General features: G+C 37.3%; 1 protein-coding gene across 1 annotated transcript; it reads left to right on the top strand.

The window, feature by feature from the left end:
* Positions 1–1,532: 1,532 nt before the first annotated feature.
* ttc21b (tetratricopeptide repeat domain 21B) lies at positions 1,533–16,890 on the top strand (the record flags this gene model as incomplete). The annotated part of the gene is made up of 29 exons (XM_079254875.1): positions 1,533–1,556; positions 1,946–2,075; positions 2,173–2,283; positions 2,378–2,544; positions 2,679–2,801; positions 3,609–3,766; positions 4,644–4,728; positions 4,852–4,950; positions 6,226–6,421; positions 6,515–6,609; positions 6,932–7,132; positions 7,276–7,405; positions 7,477–7,634; positions 8,912–9,136; positions 9,241–9,479; positions 10,104–10,176; positions 13,233–13,343; positions 13,425–13,563; positions 14,009–14,115; positions 14,332–14,520; positions 14,760–14,870; positions 14,965–15,046; positions 15,149–15,299; positions 15,377–15,538; positions 15,653–15,848; positions 16,120–16,344; positions 16,450–16,570; positions 16,662–16,729; positions 16,813–16,890. 29 exons carry the CDS (start codon positions 1,533–1,535, stop codon positions 16,888–16,890), a joined length of 3,954 nt encoding a protein of 1,317 aa, XP_079111001.1.
* Positions 16,891–18,536: the final 1,646 nt, after the last annotated feature.

The raw sequence follows: 18,536 nt of genomic DNA, 5'->3' as shown, positions 1-18,536 counted from the left end.
CAGTGTTGTTCCTGTAAGTATATTTTATTTGTAGCTCTGGCAAACAGATGGTTATCCTTACAGTCAGCCACATTGACCTAACATGTGTGGGTGTAATGTAAGCTACTGAGCTCTCTCACTCCATTTCCATATATTCAAAGTAGGTTATACTTACTTTGACCTTTGTCATAATTTTTTTTTTAATGCTATGGGAAATAATTTGATCAGATATGACACAAGCACTCCTGCTACTTAAGTGCATTTTGTAATGAAGTGTAGTTTCTACCTCAGTACTGTCACTACATTTAAGGTAGCCTATTCTACTTTTTACTCCACTACCTAATGGCAGAAATTATGTTTGTTCTTCACATTACATAAGGATTTTAAACACTTTCCGTGACTTCACGTATAACATGTATACAATTAAAATCATAGTGTCATGGTTTATGAGGTTTGCTTAAGTTTTATCTCTCTTCCTTAGTTTCAGTTGTCCTTCATTTTATTTGTTGTTTGTTTTGTTGCTTGTCTTATTTTGTAGTCAAACTCTTGTATGGTCTGCTTTTTTTTTTTTTACTTCCTGTTCAGCACACCTGGTTTAATTAGCTTATTCAATTCACATGCTGTTCGTTAGTTAGCTTCACTTTACCTTGGTTGTAACTCTTTGCCAGATAATAGTTGTCTTCCCCGTTTTTGTCATGTCGATTTAGGTGTTCTCACTAAACCCTGCATCTTAAGTCCGCTTTTAAGGTTCCCTTCCACCTTAAAAGCGAGACATACTATAATAGTCACTCCACAATGTTTAATTTGTAACGTCGACTTCATGTTTCGGTGTAAAATGAGTACATTATTTTTACTTTAAAAAAAAAAAAATGTGTTACTATAATATGTCTTATCTTGCAGAGGTTTGCAGTGATTATCTTTGCATAAAAAGATTTGAAAGAGTCCTCCCCAACTTTGCCATTTGCACAATATGCCAGTAACCTTATAGTTTCTTCTTCGGTTCTTTTTTTCCCCTTCAATTATGTTATTATTGTAGCTTTACTATTTATAATACCAGTGTTGGTTACAGACAGCTGTTCACTATTAAAAGCAGTGTCGGCAAGAAATGTTTGGTGTCAAGATTTTTTTTTTTTATATATACACTCACGCCATCTATAGGTGGAAAAATAAAAATGTCGTGATTCCTTTATAACATTTTTTCCTGAATTTGATTTGTCAGGTTTCACACACTTCGGAAAACCTTAATATGTTGACTGAAACAATTAATATATTACTTATTGAAACGCACAGTTTCGAAACAATACTGAACAGAAAATGATGTGCAAAAAGAAAATAATGTTAAACAGTATCTGGAGCGGGAGTAGGTCCTAAAAGTCAAAATCCGGGGATTAAAAATTTCCCTCAAGCGACTGTTGCTAAGTTACCAAGCAACGCTCGGACAGTTAATGCAAGATGGCGAACGCCCAGCAGAAATTACAGTAATATATTTCTGAATAACCATTTAGACAAGGAATTTAACTAATAATCATTTCCACATCCCTTAATCAACCAAGATGGAGGATGAAGACACAACGCTGGTAAGTGAACACGACTAATGAAAACCATACCCGGAGGATTCAGCTGTAAAAGAGTGATTCTAGTGAAACAACAAAAAGGCGATTCGTAGGGTGACAAAGAATATATCCTTTTTTAGCTAGTTTGTTTGTTAAGTCTTTCTTTAAAGACAGTGACACGTAAAAAGTGTTGCCGATGATAACAAATTGCTTGCTGCAGCGATACGAACTAGCTAGCGTGGTACCGAATGGAGGATGATGCATAGTGCTAGTTAGTCTTTTTATTAATCGCATTTCACTCTGTAACTCTAACTTTTTTCGTTTTTTTTTTTTTTTTTTTTTTTTTTTAAGTCTTTTGCTATTGTCATATGTACTGTCTCCTAAGCATATTTATTTTTTATATTTTCCTTCAGGCTTTAATAAAGTACTACTGTTATGAGAAGTTCTTCAGTCACGCTGTAAACGCTGCATCTGCTGCTCAAAAGAAATACAGCAATGACCCGATTTACGTTTTTTTCCACGCATACGGAACTCTCATGCAAGGTAAGCTTAAAAAAAGAAAAGAAAAGCAAAAGTCCATTTTGTTAAATAAGTGTTCCTTTTCTTTCTCTTACATGTATATCTCTGTAATTTCACGCAGATCAAATTGAAGAAGCCACAGCAGAGCTGGACACAATACGAGATGATCGAGAATTGTCTCTGTGCACATTAATGGCTCTTGTCTATGCCGAGAAAAGAAAGCCAAACCCAGGTAATCCAACCTAGTCTATCATATCACATACTGTACTCGTTTAATGGACTGGATATTTTTGTTGCCTATTTAGTAAGTCTCTTTGTATCCACAGACAGAGAAGTTATTCAAGAGCTTGATGCTAAGGTCAAAGAAGATCGTAAAAGTGCACCTCCCAAGAGTCTGTACCATGCTGGGACATTCCTCTGGCTATTGGGGCGGAATGATAAAGCAAGGGAGTACACAGAAAGAATGATCAAACTCTCCAATGGCTCTAGAGAGGTGATGTTTTTATTTTCCCCATTTAACTATCAAGAAATGCATCAATATTAATATTAGAAAACATTGTACTTGTATAAAATGATAGAAATATTTTCTTGCAGTTATGTAAAATGTGCATTGATCTTTCTTGTTAGGGGATTGTTCTGAAAGCCTGGATAGATGTTACATCTGGGAAAGACGCCTACATCAGGAAGGCTGGAAAATACTTTGATGAAGGATTGAAAGAAAGACCAGATGTTTTTGCCCTGATGGGAAAGGTGACACAGACTGGAAAATACTCATTTATATTGAATTGTCTTCCTGAGCTGCAGATGTTATGAAGCTATAATTCTTCACAGTTTGCACACTTCTCAGAATTGCTCCTATATCTTTTACTAGGTTTATCCTTATTTTGATATATTTGTTGCCATGGCTGCCCCTGTTGTAATATTAACATTATTTTATCTAACATGTAGAATACCAACTTGGCTGTTAGAGAGTTGCAACGTTGCTTAAATGAAAAATAAAAAATAAATCCATTATTTACTAGAAATTTAAACTACATATATTTTGAAAAAAGGCTCCAATGAATGCTGTACAAAATGTGACTTAGCTCTGCATTTAGCATGGGCTTTCCTGGTATGTGGATGGCAGTATGTCATGTCCAGTCTATGCCTAAAATGAAATAACATTAATAATCTTTATCCTTTCTTTTACCAGGCAGATGTTTGAGATCCAATAATCTCCTTTACGAACATGACAGCATGAATACAAAAGGGAGGGGGTTACACAGAACAACATGTTACACAATGCCTAACATTAAAACAGGAAATCAAACTGTTAAAACAAAGAACATTCACCAGGCTGGAACATAAACACCAACGCACTTGCATGATCCCACATCTCCTATCAATATGTCTGTGAGAAGAATTTATACATTTGAATATTACCCCCATTAATGTTCTCTTTGCCTGTGACATCAGCACTAACAAACTTCCATACCCCCATAACATTTTAATTGTTTATGGTTACATATGTCTTTTATTATGTGTATACCATACTTATTGATCTTTCTTTTGTCTTAGGCACACTACTATGAATATCGTCAAAACTACTCGGGAGCATTAGAGATGGTTAATCAAATCATAGTGAGTTTCCCTGGTTTCTTACCTGCTCTCATTAAGAAGATGAAACTCTTGCTAAGCCTTCAAGACTGGGACCAAACCATAGATGCAGCACACAGGTACTTAAATGGTGCCATATTACCGAGCTTTGATCTTTCTCTGTGCAATCATATGTGAACTTGCTTGTTTGCTCTCAAAAAATGTTGAAAACATAAAAGTAACAACTGTATAATGCATAATAACTATGGTACAGTTTTAGTTCCTCATTATGGCTTCTATTCTTCTGCCTTATTATAAAAAGTGCAGGTACCTCCTTTGGAAAAAAAAGAACAGTGGTCAGTTTGGCCCTCTAAGGTCCAGTTAATGATCTAATGACAACTGCTCTTTAAAAAATAGGGGCAGATCACTCCTGCAAAACAGAAAGGTAGGATTAAGGGCAGCAATTACAACTGGATGCATTTCTCTGTGGACATGAGAGTGCCAAACAATACAGTATGTAATTAGTACAAGACATATAAAAAGAAAAGGGAGTCTGCCTTCCCAAATGACCCTGCAGTCAAGTGCAAATGAAACACTGACATGTTCCCTCAAACTAGTGCATAGTGACTTAACCATTGTGCTTACCTTTCTGGACCAAAGCCAATATTTCATAGAAATGTCTTTGAACCAAACTGCTGCAATCAAGTACAATTTCTCAGAGCAGCAGTTCAGGTTTATGGAATAGTAGGAAGAGCTTTTACTCAGGTTGCAAAAAAATGCAGACAGGCATGTTGCGTCTCTGATCTTGTGAAATGGTTTGGGGGGCTAGAGGCAAACCATATTCCTTACATCATTTGGTTGCCTTCACAGTTCCTTTTAGCTTTAATATTATTTGTCTGAGAGCTCAACACAATATTGCAGGAGTATCAGATATTCTATTACTACCAATAATAGAAATACTAGCTTATTATCTCTAGGAGATGGACATTGTTCACACTATCTTGTTTCATATTTCAGGCTTTTACAGAAAGATAAAAATAACCTGGAAGCACTACGAATGTTAGCTCTGCATTCTTTATGTCGAGATGGTGATATAACTGAGGTAAAGTGAACACGTTATTTATATTTTTATTTTTACTTATCTATCAAAATAAAGTTGTATTAATGGAGGATAGGGGATGTGCTCCCCTTTTCATGTAAACTGTTTTTTATCCTCCACTGACAGGCAGTGAAACAGCTTTCAAACCTCATCAGCAGCTTAGAGATGCTGGAACCACACAACCCGGAGCTTTTCTACCGAATGTCTCTCGCCTTTACCCGTGTTGTAAGAACATTTTCCAGCATTCTATCCCAATTCTCAATGCTACAGCTGTTGTCTTCTTTTAGTCCCTCCATCCAACTCCACCACCTCCTCTTCTAGTTCTTATTTTAACATCCAAAACTCTGAGAATACCTTCCAAATAAATAGTTTTAGCTGAGTCTTTTATATGACTGGATTTAGTAACTGTAAATACTTTATGATTTAGCAAATATGTTTGATTTAACAAAGAAGACCCCATTTCTATCCCATTCTTTTCATACAAAATTTGATTTAGTGTATATTACAATTCTGTCATATTTGAAAATAATTCAGTGGTTTTGTATTTCTTTAATAAAACATTGGAGCTACTAAAATCTTCTATTTGTGATATTTTCATAATACATTTCTCAAAACTGGCTGCACAGTGGTTAGCACTCATGCCTCGGAGCAAGAAAGTCACCGGTTTGAGCCTCAGCTGGGAGAAAGGGTTAGAACAAGGGCCTTTGTCTGCAGAGTTTGCATGTTCAGCCTGTTTTTGTGGCTTCTTTTTTAGTAGCTCGGGTTCCCTCCTAGACTCCCACAGTCCAAAGACAAAGCCCTGTTATTTTGAATTTGCTGTAACATTTTTATCAGAAAATGTGAAAAATCATTGTAGAATTATAACACATTAAAGGTTCCTAATTGGTAAACATAGTTTTGCTTTTTTTTTTACACCAACCTTTAATCATTTGCAATGGCTATTATCTGCTGAATATTTCAATAAAGTAATTTTTGTACTTTATGGTCATTATGTTTACATAATGTTGCCAACCACCCTGATCTTAAAGCTAGACAGAAAGTGAAATCCCTAAATAGGAATAGTTTAAAATAAGGTCTGATGCAGTTACTCTTTTATGCAGGACCAAAGGACCTCTGGGTGTGTTCTTATTCTTATTATTGATTATTGTATTAATGCTATCGGACAATGATAAAATTACGTTCTGAAGTTTTGAAATTGAAATACCCCAAGCTATTTTATCACTGCAAAGACTTCAGCAAGCAATGTTAATTTGTAGTTTTTAACTAGAATTCTTTGGATGTTCTCTGCAAAACAAAATAATATGCGCTGAAAACTAATAACCTGGTAATGTTTACAAAAAAAGCATTAACAATTGTATTTAGTAAATAAATAGGTATTTGAAGTGGAGCTTTAGGAATTGCAACATTCCATTAACAAAGGAATTACACCTCTACTTGTCAGGTGTTTTTACACTCCACAGAATTGCGACTTCTTCATAGTACATTTTTCTTGCATTGCAGTGTGGGCGCAATGAAAAAGTGATCGAACAGACATTTAGAATGGTGGAAAGAGCCTTCTCTGTGGCATCAGAGGAACCAGATTTAGCTACAGAGTTGGGCTACCAGATGGTGCTTCGGGGCAGAATCAAGGAGGCCATGAAGTGGTACAAGACTGCTATTACCAACAGGGAAAAAGCTAGTGTTGCAGCTTTGACTGGTAACAAGTTTGCATGATGTTTTGGCCCCAAAATTAATATCTTGGTATTTTCTTCAGACAAATTTTTTTCTCATTGTTATTGTCATTATCCAGGCATAGCTCATTGCCAGCTGATAGAGGGGCAGTTTGAAGAAGCAGAACAACAGTTGGAATTCCTTGCAGAGATTCAACAATCTGTTGGAAAAGGGGTAAATTATTTCATAGGATTGTGTTTGAAAGAGAATCCTTCCTATGGATGTAATCACTGCTGCATGGGACCTGCAGTTTTCTTCTTTTCCCTTCTTTTTTCATGATTTTGGTTTCCTTTTCAAGTGTTGATTCTGATTTTCTATAATATAATCAGAAGTTTTCAGGTCTTTTGATTTTTTTTTCCTTTTTTTTTACCTTTTTTATTTTACAAAATTATTTTTGCTTTTTTTCTGTTATCTGGTTTATTTGATAGTTTTGGATGTTTTTTTTTTTTTATCTATATGTTTGCATTATTATTTATTCTTTTAATGTATTTTTCAGGAACTTTTGTACCTACAGGCAGTGTTGGCAGCAAAAAAGCACCGGTCACAGGAAGAGGTGACCAACCTGCTGAATGATGCTGTGGATACACACTTCTCTTCACTTCAGGGTCTGCCTCTTGGAGTCGAATATCTAGAGAAGATGAATCCTGACTTCCTGTTAAGCATTGTCAAAGAGTATCTTGCTTTATGCCCCACTAAGGTATATCTAGAAGACTTATAACAGATAAGTCTTGGGTGTTCAAATGTTATTATAAATTCTAGGCATCTCTATTTTTAAGTATTGTCTTAAAACAGTTTAAAATCCTTTTGTAGTAAATTACTTTTTTATTGGTCTTCTCTTAGCCCCCTGCTCCTGGCCAACCTCCTCCTCCTCAACTTCAGCACTGTGCCACATTGCTGGATACCATTGTTAAGATTGTACCAGGTCTCCTACATGCTGTCTTCCTGTTAGCCAAAGTTAGATATCAGTCTGGTGAGTAAACTATGTTTTTATTTGTTCCCCTATATGGTATTTTACATCACAATACTCCTGTTTTTATGCAGGGGACATTGATGCTGCTCAGAACGGTCTACAACACTGCCTAGACCAGTGTCCATCTCATGCAGATGCTCATCTGCTAATGGCCCAGATCCACCTGCTGCAGGGTAACGTGACGCTGTGCACCCAGTCTCTTGAACTCTGTCTCAGCCATAACTTTGAGGTAAAATCACAGTTACTATTACAATATTATTGGTTCCCAAGTCTATAAAAGACAACATGTCTACTTGTTCTACTGCAAGATGTGAAAATTAATTTTAACAGTTATTCCCACACAATGTTAATTATTGCGTGGACCACCCACCCGTGTGTTGTGATTCATACTCATTTATTTTGTACTTATTTTTAGAACTATCCAAGTTTGCAAAATCTTTCTTTACTGCTGGGTGCAGCACATTTACCTGACCTCTTTCTCTGTTACAAACACACAGACTCAAGTTACAGAGACCCTCTTCATTTAATGCACGGCTTACTAAATCCTTGCATAATGTGCAGAAACAAGCCTACACTGTTGCCAACTGAGCACTTTTAAAGCAGCATTGAATGTCATTTTAGACTCTCTAAATAGAATAAACCTACTAAAGAGCATAACATCATTGCTCTGCTAGGTCCCAGTGCATGCACTTTAAAGGAAACATCTATACTTCTGCATTTACTTGAGGGGAAAATCGGTATGTTTCAAAGAAAGTGGAAACCAGTTTTGTCAAGTAGCCATTAGAGCAGACTTGACTATGTTCTCTTTAACATGGCAGAGAAAACAAGCAGTTTGGTTCATGGGTTTGTCATATTTCTGCTTACAATGTTTCAAAATAAAACCTGCAAAACTTAAAAATTTAATTTAATGTATCTTTTGTAAGCACAGATGTGTTTACACACTATTATGCAAAACAACAAATTCATTAACCTTCCTTTGTTACTCCGTCATGTTGTGTAACACTATATAAAACCTACATAAATGTTTGTAAAAACATCACTGTTCATGTAACACAGCTGCACCTGATATAAATTAATGCATAATAGTAAGAATTTTCAGGTCAGTGATACTGCAAACCAGGATCTTTAAGAAACATTGCAGGTTGGCTACTGACATCCTCTTCTTTTCCACTGCAGCTGCCTTTTGTGACACAAGCTATCTGTTTCTTTACTTACAGAGTTAGACAATAATGTATTATTACAAGGAGTTTTTAAATATTCAGGTGGAAGTGCATGCTAGTATCAGGGGTAAATAGTCACTCAATACATCCACTGATACCCAGAGTTAACAATGTCTGAGTCAGATGTGTGAAAAATAAAGTTCTGTGAGATCAATAAAGGCTGCTTTCTGATATCTTGTGGTAAATCTTATTTCTAAACAGCGAGTGAGATCTGTCTGTATTATTTGACCTAGAATGATGAAGGGGTTGCTTGTCCACAGAGATCATGTTTTATTGTTCATCCCAGATTCGAGACCACCCGTTGTACCACCTGATTAAGGCTCAGGCTAAGAAGAAAACTGGTGAGCTTGCAGAGGCTATTCAGACCCTGCAGATGGCTATGAATCTTCCAGATGTCCGCAGAGCTGGATCATCATCCAAGTCTAAGCAGAAGAAGACAGAACTGAGCTCTGCTGACTGTGTATCCATCTTCTTGGAGTTAGCTGAAGCTCTTTGGCTCAGTGGAAAACAGGTAAAATAGTCTTATCATTTTAACTACAAAAAGACCGTGTACTCATAAATGTATGTGTTTTAAGGAACAAGTCATAAGTGACATGAATGGGTTTTATATTTCAGCATGAAGCAGCAAAAGTGATGCAGGATGCCATCAATGAGTTCTCCGGAACCCCTGAGGAGCTACGTGTCACTATTGCTAATGCAGACCTGGCCCTGTTGCGGGGTGACATGGAGCTGGCGCTGAGTATGCTGAGAAACATTACACCAGAGCAACCCTACTACATCCAAGCCAAAGAGAAAATGGCAGACATATATCTGAAGCACAGAAGAGACAAACGGTTGTATGCAAGCTGTTACAGGTGAGCAATACGTTTGGTCTTAAAATGCCAGAAAAGGGTATTTAAATCTAAGAAGACTACTGCAGATTAACTAACTTAACACGCTCAATGTAGATTGAATGCAGTCTGAATTTAGACCTTTTGTGCAGATGAAAGAAACTTACTGTACTTATTTGTAGTTTTTACTTACCAAAGTATGACTGACCAACAGGCCACCACAGAGACATGTATACATGATGACTTATCTTGTATCTCCACAAGTGGAGTCAGTTATGGAATAGCTGCGATGACAACATGAGAACATGTCAAACAAAATGTAGATTTAAAAAAATATTAAAGAAAAATAATTTAATTAAAAGATATTTTTGGAAAAAATCAACAAGGTTCTTGATAACAGTGTATATTATGCATTATGATTTATTATGATTGACATTATTAGGATTGAGTATTCAGTTAAAAGTTTCAATGTCTAAGTCGTTTTGGACAAAATGGTTAGGACTAGAAAGATATTTACCTTTATTCTTCCTTGTTTTTAAACTTTGAAAGCTTTGATTTGTGAATGAACTTATTAATTTCTTTGAAATTAAAAAAAAAAAAAATTAAAAAAGCATTGTATGTGATGTGATGCCTTCATCTTTTTATCAGAGAAATGGTGGAGAAGCTGCCCAGTCCTCACACATATCTATTACTTGGTGATGCCTACATGAACATTCAGGAGGTAAATAAAAAAAAAAAAATTAAGAAGCTGTGTCTAAAAGTATATTTTCTTTCTTCTGCAACATTTAATTTGTTGCTGTTACGTAGGTTGGATGTACATGTGTGGTCTTATTCTCTTAGAAGTTTCCCAATGCTTTATATAGCTTCTCCCTTTTTGAGATGATGTACTAAAGGCTGCTCAGATTAAGTTGTTGAGGATAAAACTGAATGAAAACATATATGTATGAGAAGTAACACAATGTTGAAGCTTTCACCTCATCCAACATCAAGATTCAATACACTTTCATGTCTGCTCTTTATATTCTTTTACAAGAGCCCTGCATTTTTTTTCATGTTATCTTCTCCACATGTTTGTCATTGGAGTTGTATGTTGCCTTATAGATTGATGACTATCAGCAGCACAAGACATTCTCTGGGAAAACACCTGCAAGCTCAAAGCAGTAACGAGAGCTACTGAACTGATAAATTGGGCTTTAAAAATGTTTTGACAAACATTGTATAGAAACAAAAAGACTTAAGCTTTTACAATACTTAAATCCATTTTAGGCTGTAATATAAGTTACAAATTACTGTAATGATGAAAGATTCAGCTAGTTCAGCAGAGTTTCTGAGTGTCGTTATGTGTGTGTTTGATCGAGTGAAACTGCTGTGTGCAGTACAGTACATGGAGAGAAATGACTTGTGGTAAAAAATGGGATAAATGACATCAGACAGTTAAAGGGGTGCTGTTATGGTATTTCAAGTTTTCTGAGCTTTCTACAGTGTTACAGTGTTGAATCCTCATCAGACATGTGAACGGCACTGTTTTTTATCACCTAAACGCATGTTTGAGTTTGAGTTTGAGTTCCAGCACTCTCTCCGTTCGGTTTCCATGGCGACGAAAAACGCGTCATTTTAGAGAGTTTTTTCTACTATGAAATCCTTGTGACGTCCCGGGGGATAACGTTTAGTGATTGGTTACCTTCTACTGGTTAACAAGGGCATGTACAAATACATCAGGCGGGTGGAAAACGTCGGATGAAGTTATTTCCAACGATGGCTGCTGAGTTTACCAAAGAGAGACATCCTGCTGCATTTGTTGCTGTGGGTTGCTGTTTTCCACTTCGTTTTCAGGATCTGATTCAGGTTCCAACATGTAGGGCTGTATGCTATGTGTTGACATTGTATTTTGTTTTTTTTATTGAGTTCATATTAGCCTAATCCTTCTGTTTATGAGATGTTACAATGACGGCGAAAGCAGTTGCGGTGCACGCTACCGATGTAGTGCAGTGGCGGGAGGCGGGGCTTAATGCGGAAGAGTCTCAATCCATTCGTTTTGCCCGCAGGCTGATCTGACAGCCTACGGAGAGGGTCGGTCTGAGGTAAATAAAGCGATTTGTGACAATAACACGATCAATCCCAGCCCTTCTGGTCTCAGAAATAAAAATAAATTAGCCTGAAATACACATAATAGTTCCACTTTAAGTTTTTAATTCAAGGACAAAGTATAAACCTGTTCTAGAGAACACAACTTTCAGTTGTTACTGGTTTGGCCACAGGTTGCATCTTGTAGTTGTTAAGTGAAGTCATTCGTATCTCAACTGTGCGTCCTTGTTAGAATATGGAGCAGTTCATATTTTGTTGTCAGGTGATAATCCACCATCTCATAATGGATAGATATTTCTGCATGAACACTGCACAGAACAGCTCAATTTTAAATTATTATATCATAAACCAATTATAATATTAGTCAGAAAACTCACTTTTTTTCCCCATATCATTTAGGCCTAGTGGGATATGCAATTACTCAAGTACTGCAATCAGTGTACCTTGCTTGTACTTTTCACTTAAGTACTTTTGTCTGACAGCTTTGGTTATTTAGTGTACTGAAGCTTAAAAGTTTTTTTCTTATGAAAAACCAACTTTCTCCAAGTGTTTGGACTTCACAAGTGTTCCTGTGAAAAAATCCTTCAGCCTGTCAAGACCAAATAAACAAGTTAAAATGTCCCCTGGATTAGATGGATAACACAACACCATGAAGCTGAAAACATGACTGTTTTTCAAGCTTGTAAAAAGTTTTTTTTGGGTCTTGTGAGAACTTTGCAGCAAGACAAGCGCTCAATATATAAAGTTATCCAAAATAATGTAAACCAGAGCTGTGGAGTAGTCATATTTGCTCAACCTTGAAACACCAGGAGCATTAAAATTCAACCAACCATAACCACCAGTTCAGTAGTAATAGAAGGCCACCAACATTAGCAGGGACCCTTTTTCTGCACTGTATGTTTAATATTCATACTGATGGTATTTTGCTGACAAGGCTTATACACTTTAGAAAGATGTTGTACTCAAGCATTTGACTTCTAGTGGACTCGTGGAACAGCATATACTTTTTTTTTTTTTTTTTTTTTTTTTTTTTTTTTTACAAAAACATCTGAATATTACTTCTAACACTGTTTCAGATATTCAGTGTGTTCACTTCACCTGTGCTTCCACTATAGAGACGGTATGTTTTTGTTACTGTAATTAATTATAGTAATATTTCATAAATCAATCACTTTTAGGGAATCAGTTACAGTTCAAGAAATCATAAAAGTATCTACCATCCATCTATACATAAGACAAATATCTGCTTGACCTTTTCTGGAGACAAGAACACAAACAATGAAAATCCTCATCAATAAATTCAGGTGGAACAACAAATAAGAGACCAACATAGAGTTCATCAATAACTGTTTACAGTGGAAAGGGACAGACTGTACCAAACAAAATGGCTGATTGTTGTGGAGTAGGTTTCATATAAATCACCAAATCAAACTACGAGATAATATTTCTTACAGATGTTCATGGATCATGAGTGATTTTCCTGTGCTTGAAACATAGTGTGGTTGTGACAGTAGGTGTGTCATTCAGGGCCAATCTGATCATTACTGACTCTATCTGAATTAAGACTGCCCTACAGCTGATACCATAAATTATATAACCCTGAAGTTGTTTACAGCTTTTTGTAACTAATATTTACACATACCTGAAACCAGTAACAAATTGTGATGAAATTAAATGTGTGTTTATTTTTAGCCTGAGAAAGCCATTGAGGTTTACGAGCAGGCTCTGAAGAAAAACCCCAAAGATGGAGCTTTAGCCAGTAAGATTGGAAAAGCCCTTGTCAAGACGCACAATTACATTAAGGTTTGTGTTTACGGTACTGATTTCAACATTAAAAACATGCTAACTTGATGTGTTGGCGCAAGACTAATGTTATCATTACAGGCAATTAATTACTACGAAGCAGCCCTGAGGAGTGAGCAACAGAATTTCCTGCGTTATGACCTTGCTGAGCTTCTGATGAAGATGAAGCTATATGAGCGCTGCGAGAAAGTCCTGCAGGAAGCTCTGGCTCATGAACCGGGTACTCCACAATATTTCATCAGCTGTGATTAGAATGTCCACACAGACATGATAACACAAGTACTGCTGCAATAAACACAATGTTGTGTTTGCAGATATTAATAATGGTTATGCTTTTTTTGGGGGGGGGAAGAGTATAGTTATAGGTATTTATGGGGCAGGAAGAATCCGTCTTTAACATCCATACTGGAGTCAGAATCCCTTCCTCCAAGTAAAACTAAGGCGTTTCACCACTTCAGGGCACTGCGATAAGCACTCCCATAGTGGGCCAAAAGCATGTTTTTTTTTTTCTTCATACATTGATTTAACTATGCCTTGTACATGATCACATCCTGTTGTCATGGTGACTGTAGCCTCCTGAACTGCTTGGCTTCCAAATTCTTCTTTTAAGCTGTATTTGCTTTTTGTGTTTCTGTAAATCTAACTTCTCTTTTCTCCCCATTCAGTGAATGAACTTCCTGCACTTTCAGATGATTGTCGTTATCTGGTCTTGTTGGCAAAGATCCAAACTAAAGTTGAAAAGAACGAGGAAGCTCTACTTTCTCTACAAAGAGTAAGTGGATTTAGTTGGTTATATTTTCACATTTTGTGTTGGATATTTTTTTATGTATTCCTGAGCACCACTTGCTGCTTAAAAAAAAAAAAAAAAAAAGATTATCTGAGATTACTGACACATTTAATTTTATCTGCTTTTTTTTAATTAACTACACTTGAACCTGTTATTGTTTGGGCCATCTCCATAATGATGTTGTGTATTTGCTGTTTCTAGGCCCGAGATGTGCAGGCCAAGGTGCTGAAGCGCATGCAGTTGGAGCAGCCTGATGCTGTCCCCACACAGAAACAACTTGCTGCTGAGATCTGTGCTGAGATCGCCAAGCACTACACAACTCAGAGGGGCTACGAGAGAGCAGTCAAATTCTACAAAGAAGCTCTTGTGTATTGTGAGACAGATCGCAAGGTCAGTGCAGCTGAATCAAAACCGTTGTGTGTACTTACTGCAGCTGTACGTAACAAAGATTGGCATCTTTGTCAGTAGTGTTTCTGTTTTTGTTTTATCTTTTTTCCTTTTCATTATACATGATCTCATTTGTTTATAGTTTAATTTTAGCAAGGTTGATTTTGATTTATCTGCTCAATATTGTACAAAGGATCTTGAGACATGAATTTATTTTGGATGAATGCACTCCTTGTCCTTAGGTGATGCTGGAGTTGGCACGGTTGTACCTTACTCTAGACGATGTTGATGCATGCCAGGAGCAGTGCAGTATCATTTTGAAGAATGACCAGTTTAATGAGGATGCAACTCTGGTTTGTTCTGTTCATTTGCTACCTCTTTTGCAGTCATTTCCCCCTCTTGCAGGTAATATAAAACATTTAAGTCTCACTCGTGTTTTTTTCTTAGATGATGGCAGACATTATGTTTAGAAAGCAGGACTATGAACAAGCAGTCTTCCATTTTCAACAACTCTTGGAGCGTAAACCAGGTATTTACTTTTTTGTTTGTTTCAATGCTAAATAAACGTACAAATTGATTATTTGAAAGTCACCTTTTGAAAAACATAATGAGTTACACCTCTTGTTTTTAGACAACTACCCAACTCTGGCACGTCTCATTGACTTGTTGAGGAGAGCTGGCAATTTGGAAGAAGTCCCTAGATTTCTTGATATGGCTGAAAAATATTCTTCTAGGACTAAGTTTGACCCTGGTTTTAACTATTGCAAAGGCCTTTATCTATGGTAAGTTGAAAGGCTCCAAGATTACATTTTCTAATGTTCTTTCAAATCTTGTGAATAATCCTGCGCTACCTGCTCAGGTACACGGGAGAACCAAATGATGCTCTTCGACACTTTAATAAGGCTCGGAAAGATAATGACTGGGGTCAAAATGCTGTGTATAATATGATTGAAATCTACCTAAACCCTGACAATGACACAATTGGAGGAGAAGTGTTTGAGAATTTGGATGGGGAAATTGGGTAAGTGGACTTTACAGCCAGAGCTATTAACCTAGGTAGTTTCAATAAAAATGACAGCATGTTTTCCTCTGTTTCAAACAGTTTTCCAAATGCTTTTACTTTGTTCCTCCTCAGCAACTCCACAGAGAAGCAGGAGTCAGAGCAGCTAGCTGTGAGAACAGCCGAGAAGCTGCTGAAGGAGATTAAGCCTCAGACACAAGGCGGACATGTACAACTACGCATCCTGGAGAACTACTGCTTGCTTGCGACGAAGCAGAAAGCTAATATAGAAAAGGCCCTCAGTGTTTTCACAGAGGTTGCAAACAATGAGGTAAGTAAACTCCAGATGGTGAACATGAGTTACATCACTACCTCTTGTATAAATATGCCCACACTAAGAGCTGCGCATTATTTCAGGCAGTCTTTTAAAGTCACCAGGTGCCATTTTGTTACATTGTAGTGGACTGAATTTCATTGTATGGATTGAATTGTAAGTGTAATGAATGCATTGACTGCTTGTAGTGATAGTTTGGTCATGCACATTTGTAGTTTGATGCTTTTAGATTTCCCTTGTCTCATCAGAATTCTTTGGTTCTATTCAGACAGACCACGTACCAGCACTGCTTGCCATGGCAACGGCTTACATGATGCTCAAACAAACTCCTCGAGCCAGGAACCAACTTAAGCGCATAGCTAAGATGAACTGGAACATTGCTGACGCTGATGAGTTTGAGAAGAGCTGGCTGCTTCTGGCAGACATATACATCCATTCAGGGAAGTTTGACATGGCTGGAGACCTTCTAAAGAGATGCCTCAATCATAACAAGGTCAGTCTCAAAACCTAATCTTACTTCACATATGCACATTTTGAAAGTTCGGTTCAAAAGAAACATAATCATAACTTAAAAGTGTAACTGCACTTCTCTCCCCAGTCGTGCTGCAAAGCTTATGAATATCAGGGCTATATAATGGAAAAAGAGCAGGCTTTCCGTGATGCAGCACTCAACTATGAACTGGCTTGGAAATATGGAAATCGAACTAACCCAGCAATTGGTATGTCAAGCAAAATCAGATGTCCAGTGTATTTATCATAGGGATCAGGAGAATTATGCTTCTAATGTACGTATGTCTGCTTTTCCTTAAGGATACAAGCTTGCTTTTAACTACTTAAAAGCAAAGAGGCACGTTGATGCTATAGATGTGTGTCATAAGGTGAGATATCTGTGAATGGATCTTTACTTTGTATGTCTTTGATCTGGTTTCATGCTTTAAATCTGCTGTATTTCTATCCACAGATTCTCTCTGCTCATCCAAATTATCCAAAAGTGAGAAAAGAAATCTTGGACAAAGCTCGAGCTGCCTTAAGATCTTAGTGTTGGACCTGTGTGTGCCTCCATGTGTGTATTAGAGAGAAACAGATATAAAAGTAACATTTATGTAATAAAATGAGCAAATCCGCTTTTGTTGTTTGGACTTTGCTGTCAAGTTGAAAAAGAGCAGTTATTTGTCTTATTTCTTTGGGAAAAACCTCAAACGCATTGCTGTGATCATTTTTCTGAGCATATTGAAAGCTGGTTGCTGGCAATCCAAAGAGAAAACACAGAGATGGTCAGGCATGTGCACAAGGAAAAGCTTGCAGACATAAAACAGCTATAAAAATGTTTTTGCTGAAAAAAAAAAAAAGAGAACCACATCGGGAAATCCAAAGAACTTCAAGATTTATTTATTGAAATGTTTTTATGTTAACCCCTTTAGGTTTACATGAGACAGTCACATTCTGTAGTAATAATTTCTTGTAGCTGACTTAAGATTTGAAATGTTTAGACAATTGTTTTGTTTGTATATTTTAATAAAGTTATTCAAATATATAATGTAGATTTTTATTCTATATTTTATGTTTTGGAAAGTCTACCCCACTGTAACTGATTAAGCATATCCAGGCAGTTTGAAGTGTGGCTGGAATGACATAAAGGACACACCGCGCTGTAATGGACATCATCTACTGGCTGCCTGCCCCGGGTAGGAAGCTGTGGGGGTTCAGTCCCTACAGATGGAGTCACTGTGCAAGTAAGAGACAGAGAGGCTTTAAAGTGGCCATCAGAGCAGACTCCCTGCGGCGGACTCCACGTCTTTACTCCTGCAAGTATCCAACTCTTTGTTCGCGACATCCGTGGGACGCTGCGATGATCAGACTGTCGGAGGGGAGCTGGGGGTCAGCGTCAGCTTTCTAAACTTTTATCCATGAATGTATATTGATTATTCGCATCCACGATGAGAGGACTCGGAACTTTTTTTCCTCCCCCTTTCTGATTTTTCACCATGTTTGGTGGGCCATGTGCGCTTTCGGGTTTATAGTGTCCCTCCCGTTTCGTCAAGTTTAAAAGCTTTGTGGTGTTTCACACTGGCGTGATTGGACGCGGTGGGGTATATCGCGTTCTTTCACTTTTTGTAACCCAGCAACTGTCCCAGTGAATGACCAGTAAAACAAATCCTATTAATGACACCGTTACTGACTCTGAGCACCTCCGAAGAAAGCAGCCGCCAGTACTTCTTGGGACGAAATGCGGTAACGTCATTCATATCCTGTTTTTATCATGATTTTCATGATACAAAACTAAGTCAGATGAGTGATTTGATATAGATTACAGGGGGGGGGAGTGATCGCCGTTTGCCAACATCGCCTCCACTCCTTTACGTGTCTTTATTTGTACTCCAGGTATGGATTTTATCAGTTTGACACGCACGAGTCTTCAGTGCGCAAGCGCACTGGTTCGTCCCCGCCTTCTACCTGAGTGAAGCACACCTGGATCCAACGACACGGAAGTTTTGTGAAGTCCTAGAACAGAGAGATTTTTTTTTCTTGTTCTCCCCGATTACTTTCATTGGATCTGAAGTAACAAACTGGTGATCTCCAGTTAAAGCAGGATGTCATTCGTTGGAGGTTCTGTTAGTCATTTACAGGACTGCCAACCTTAACTTGTGGATCAGCGACACATGGTATGTTTTTAAGGAGTCCAGA

This window comes from Telmatherina bonti, assembly GCF_933228915.1.
Source record: "Telmatherina bonti genome assembly, chromosome: 15".
Lineage (NCBI taxonomy): Eukaryota > Metazoa > Chordata > Actinopteri > Atheriniformes > Telmatherinidae > Telmatherina > Telmatherina bonti.
This window is presented reverse-complemented; position numbering and strand designations above follow the sequence as displayed.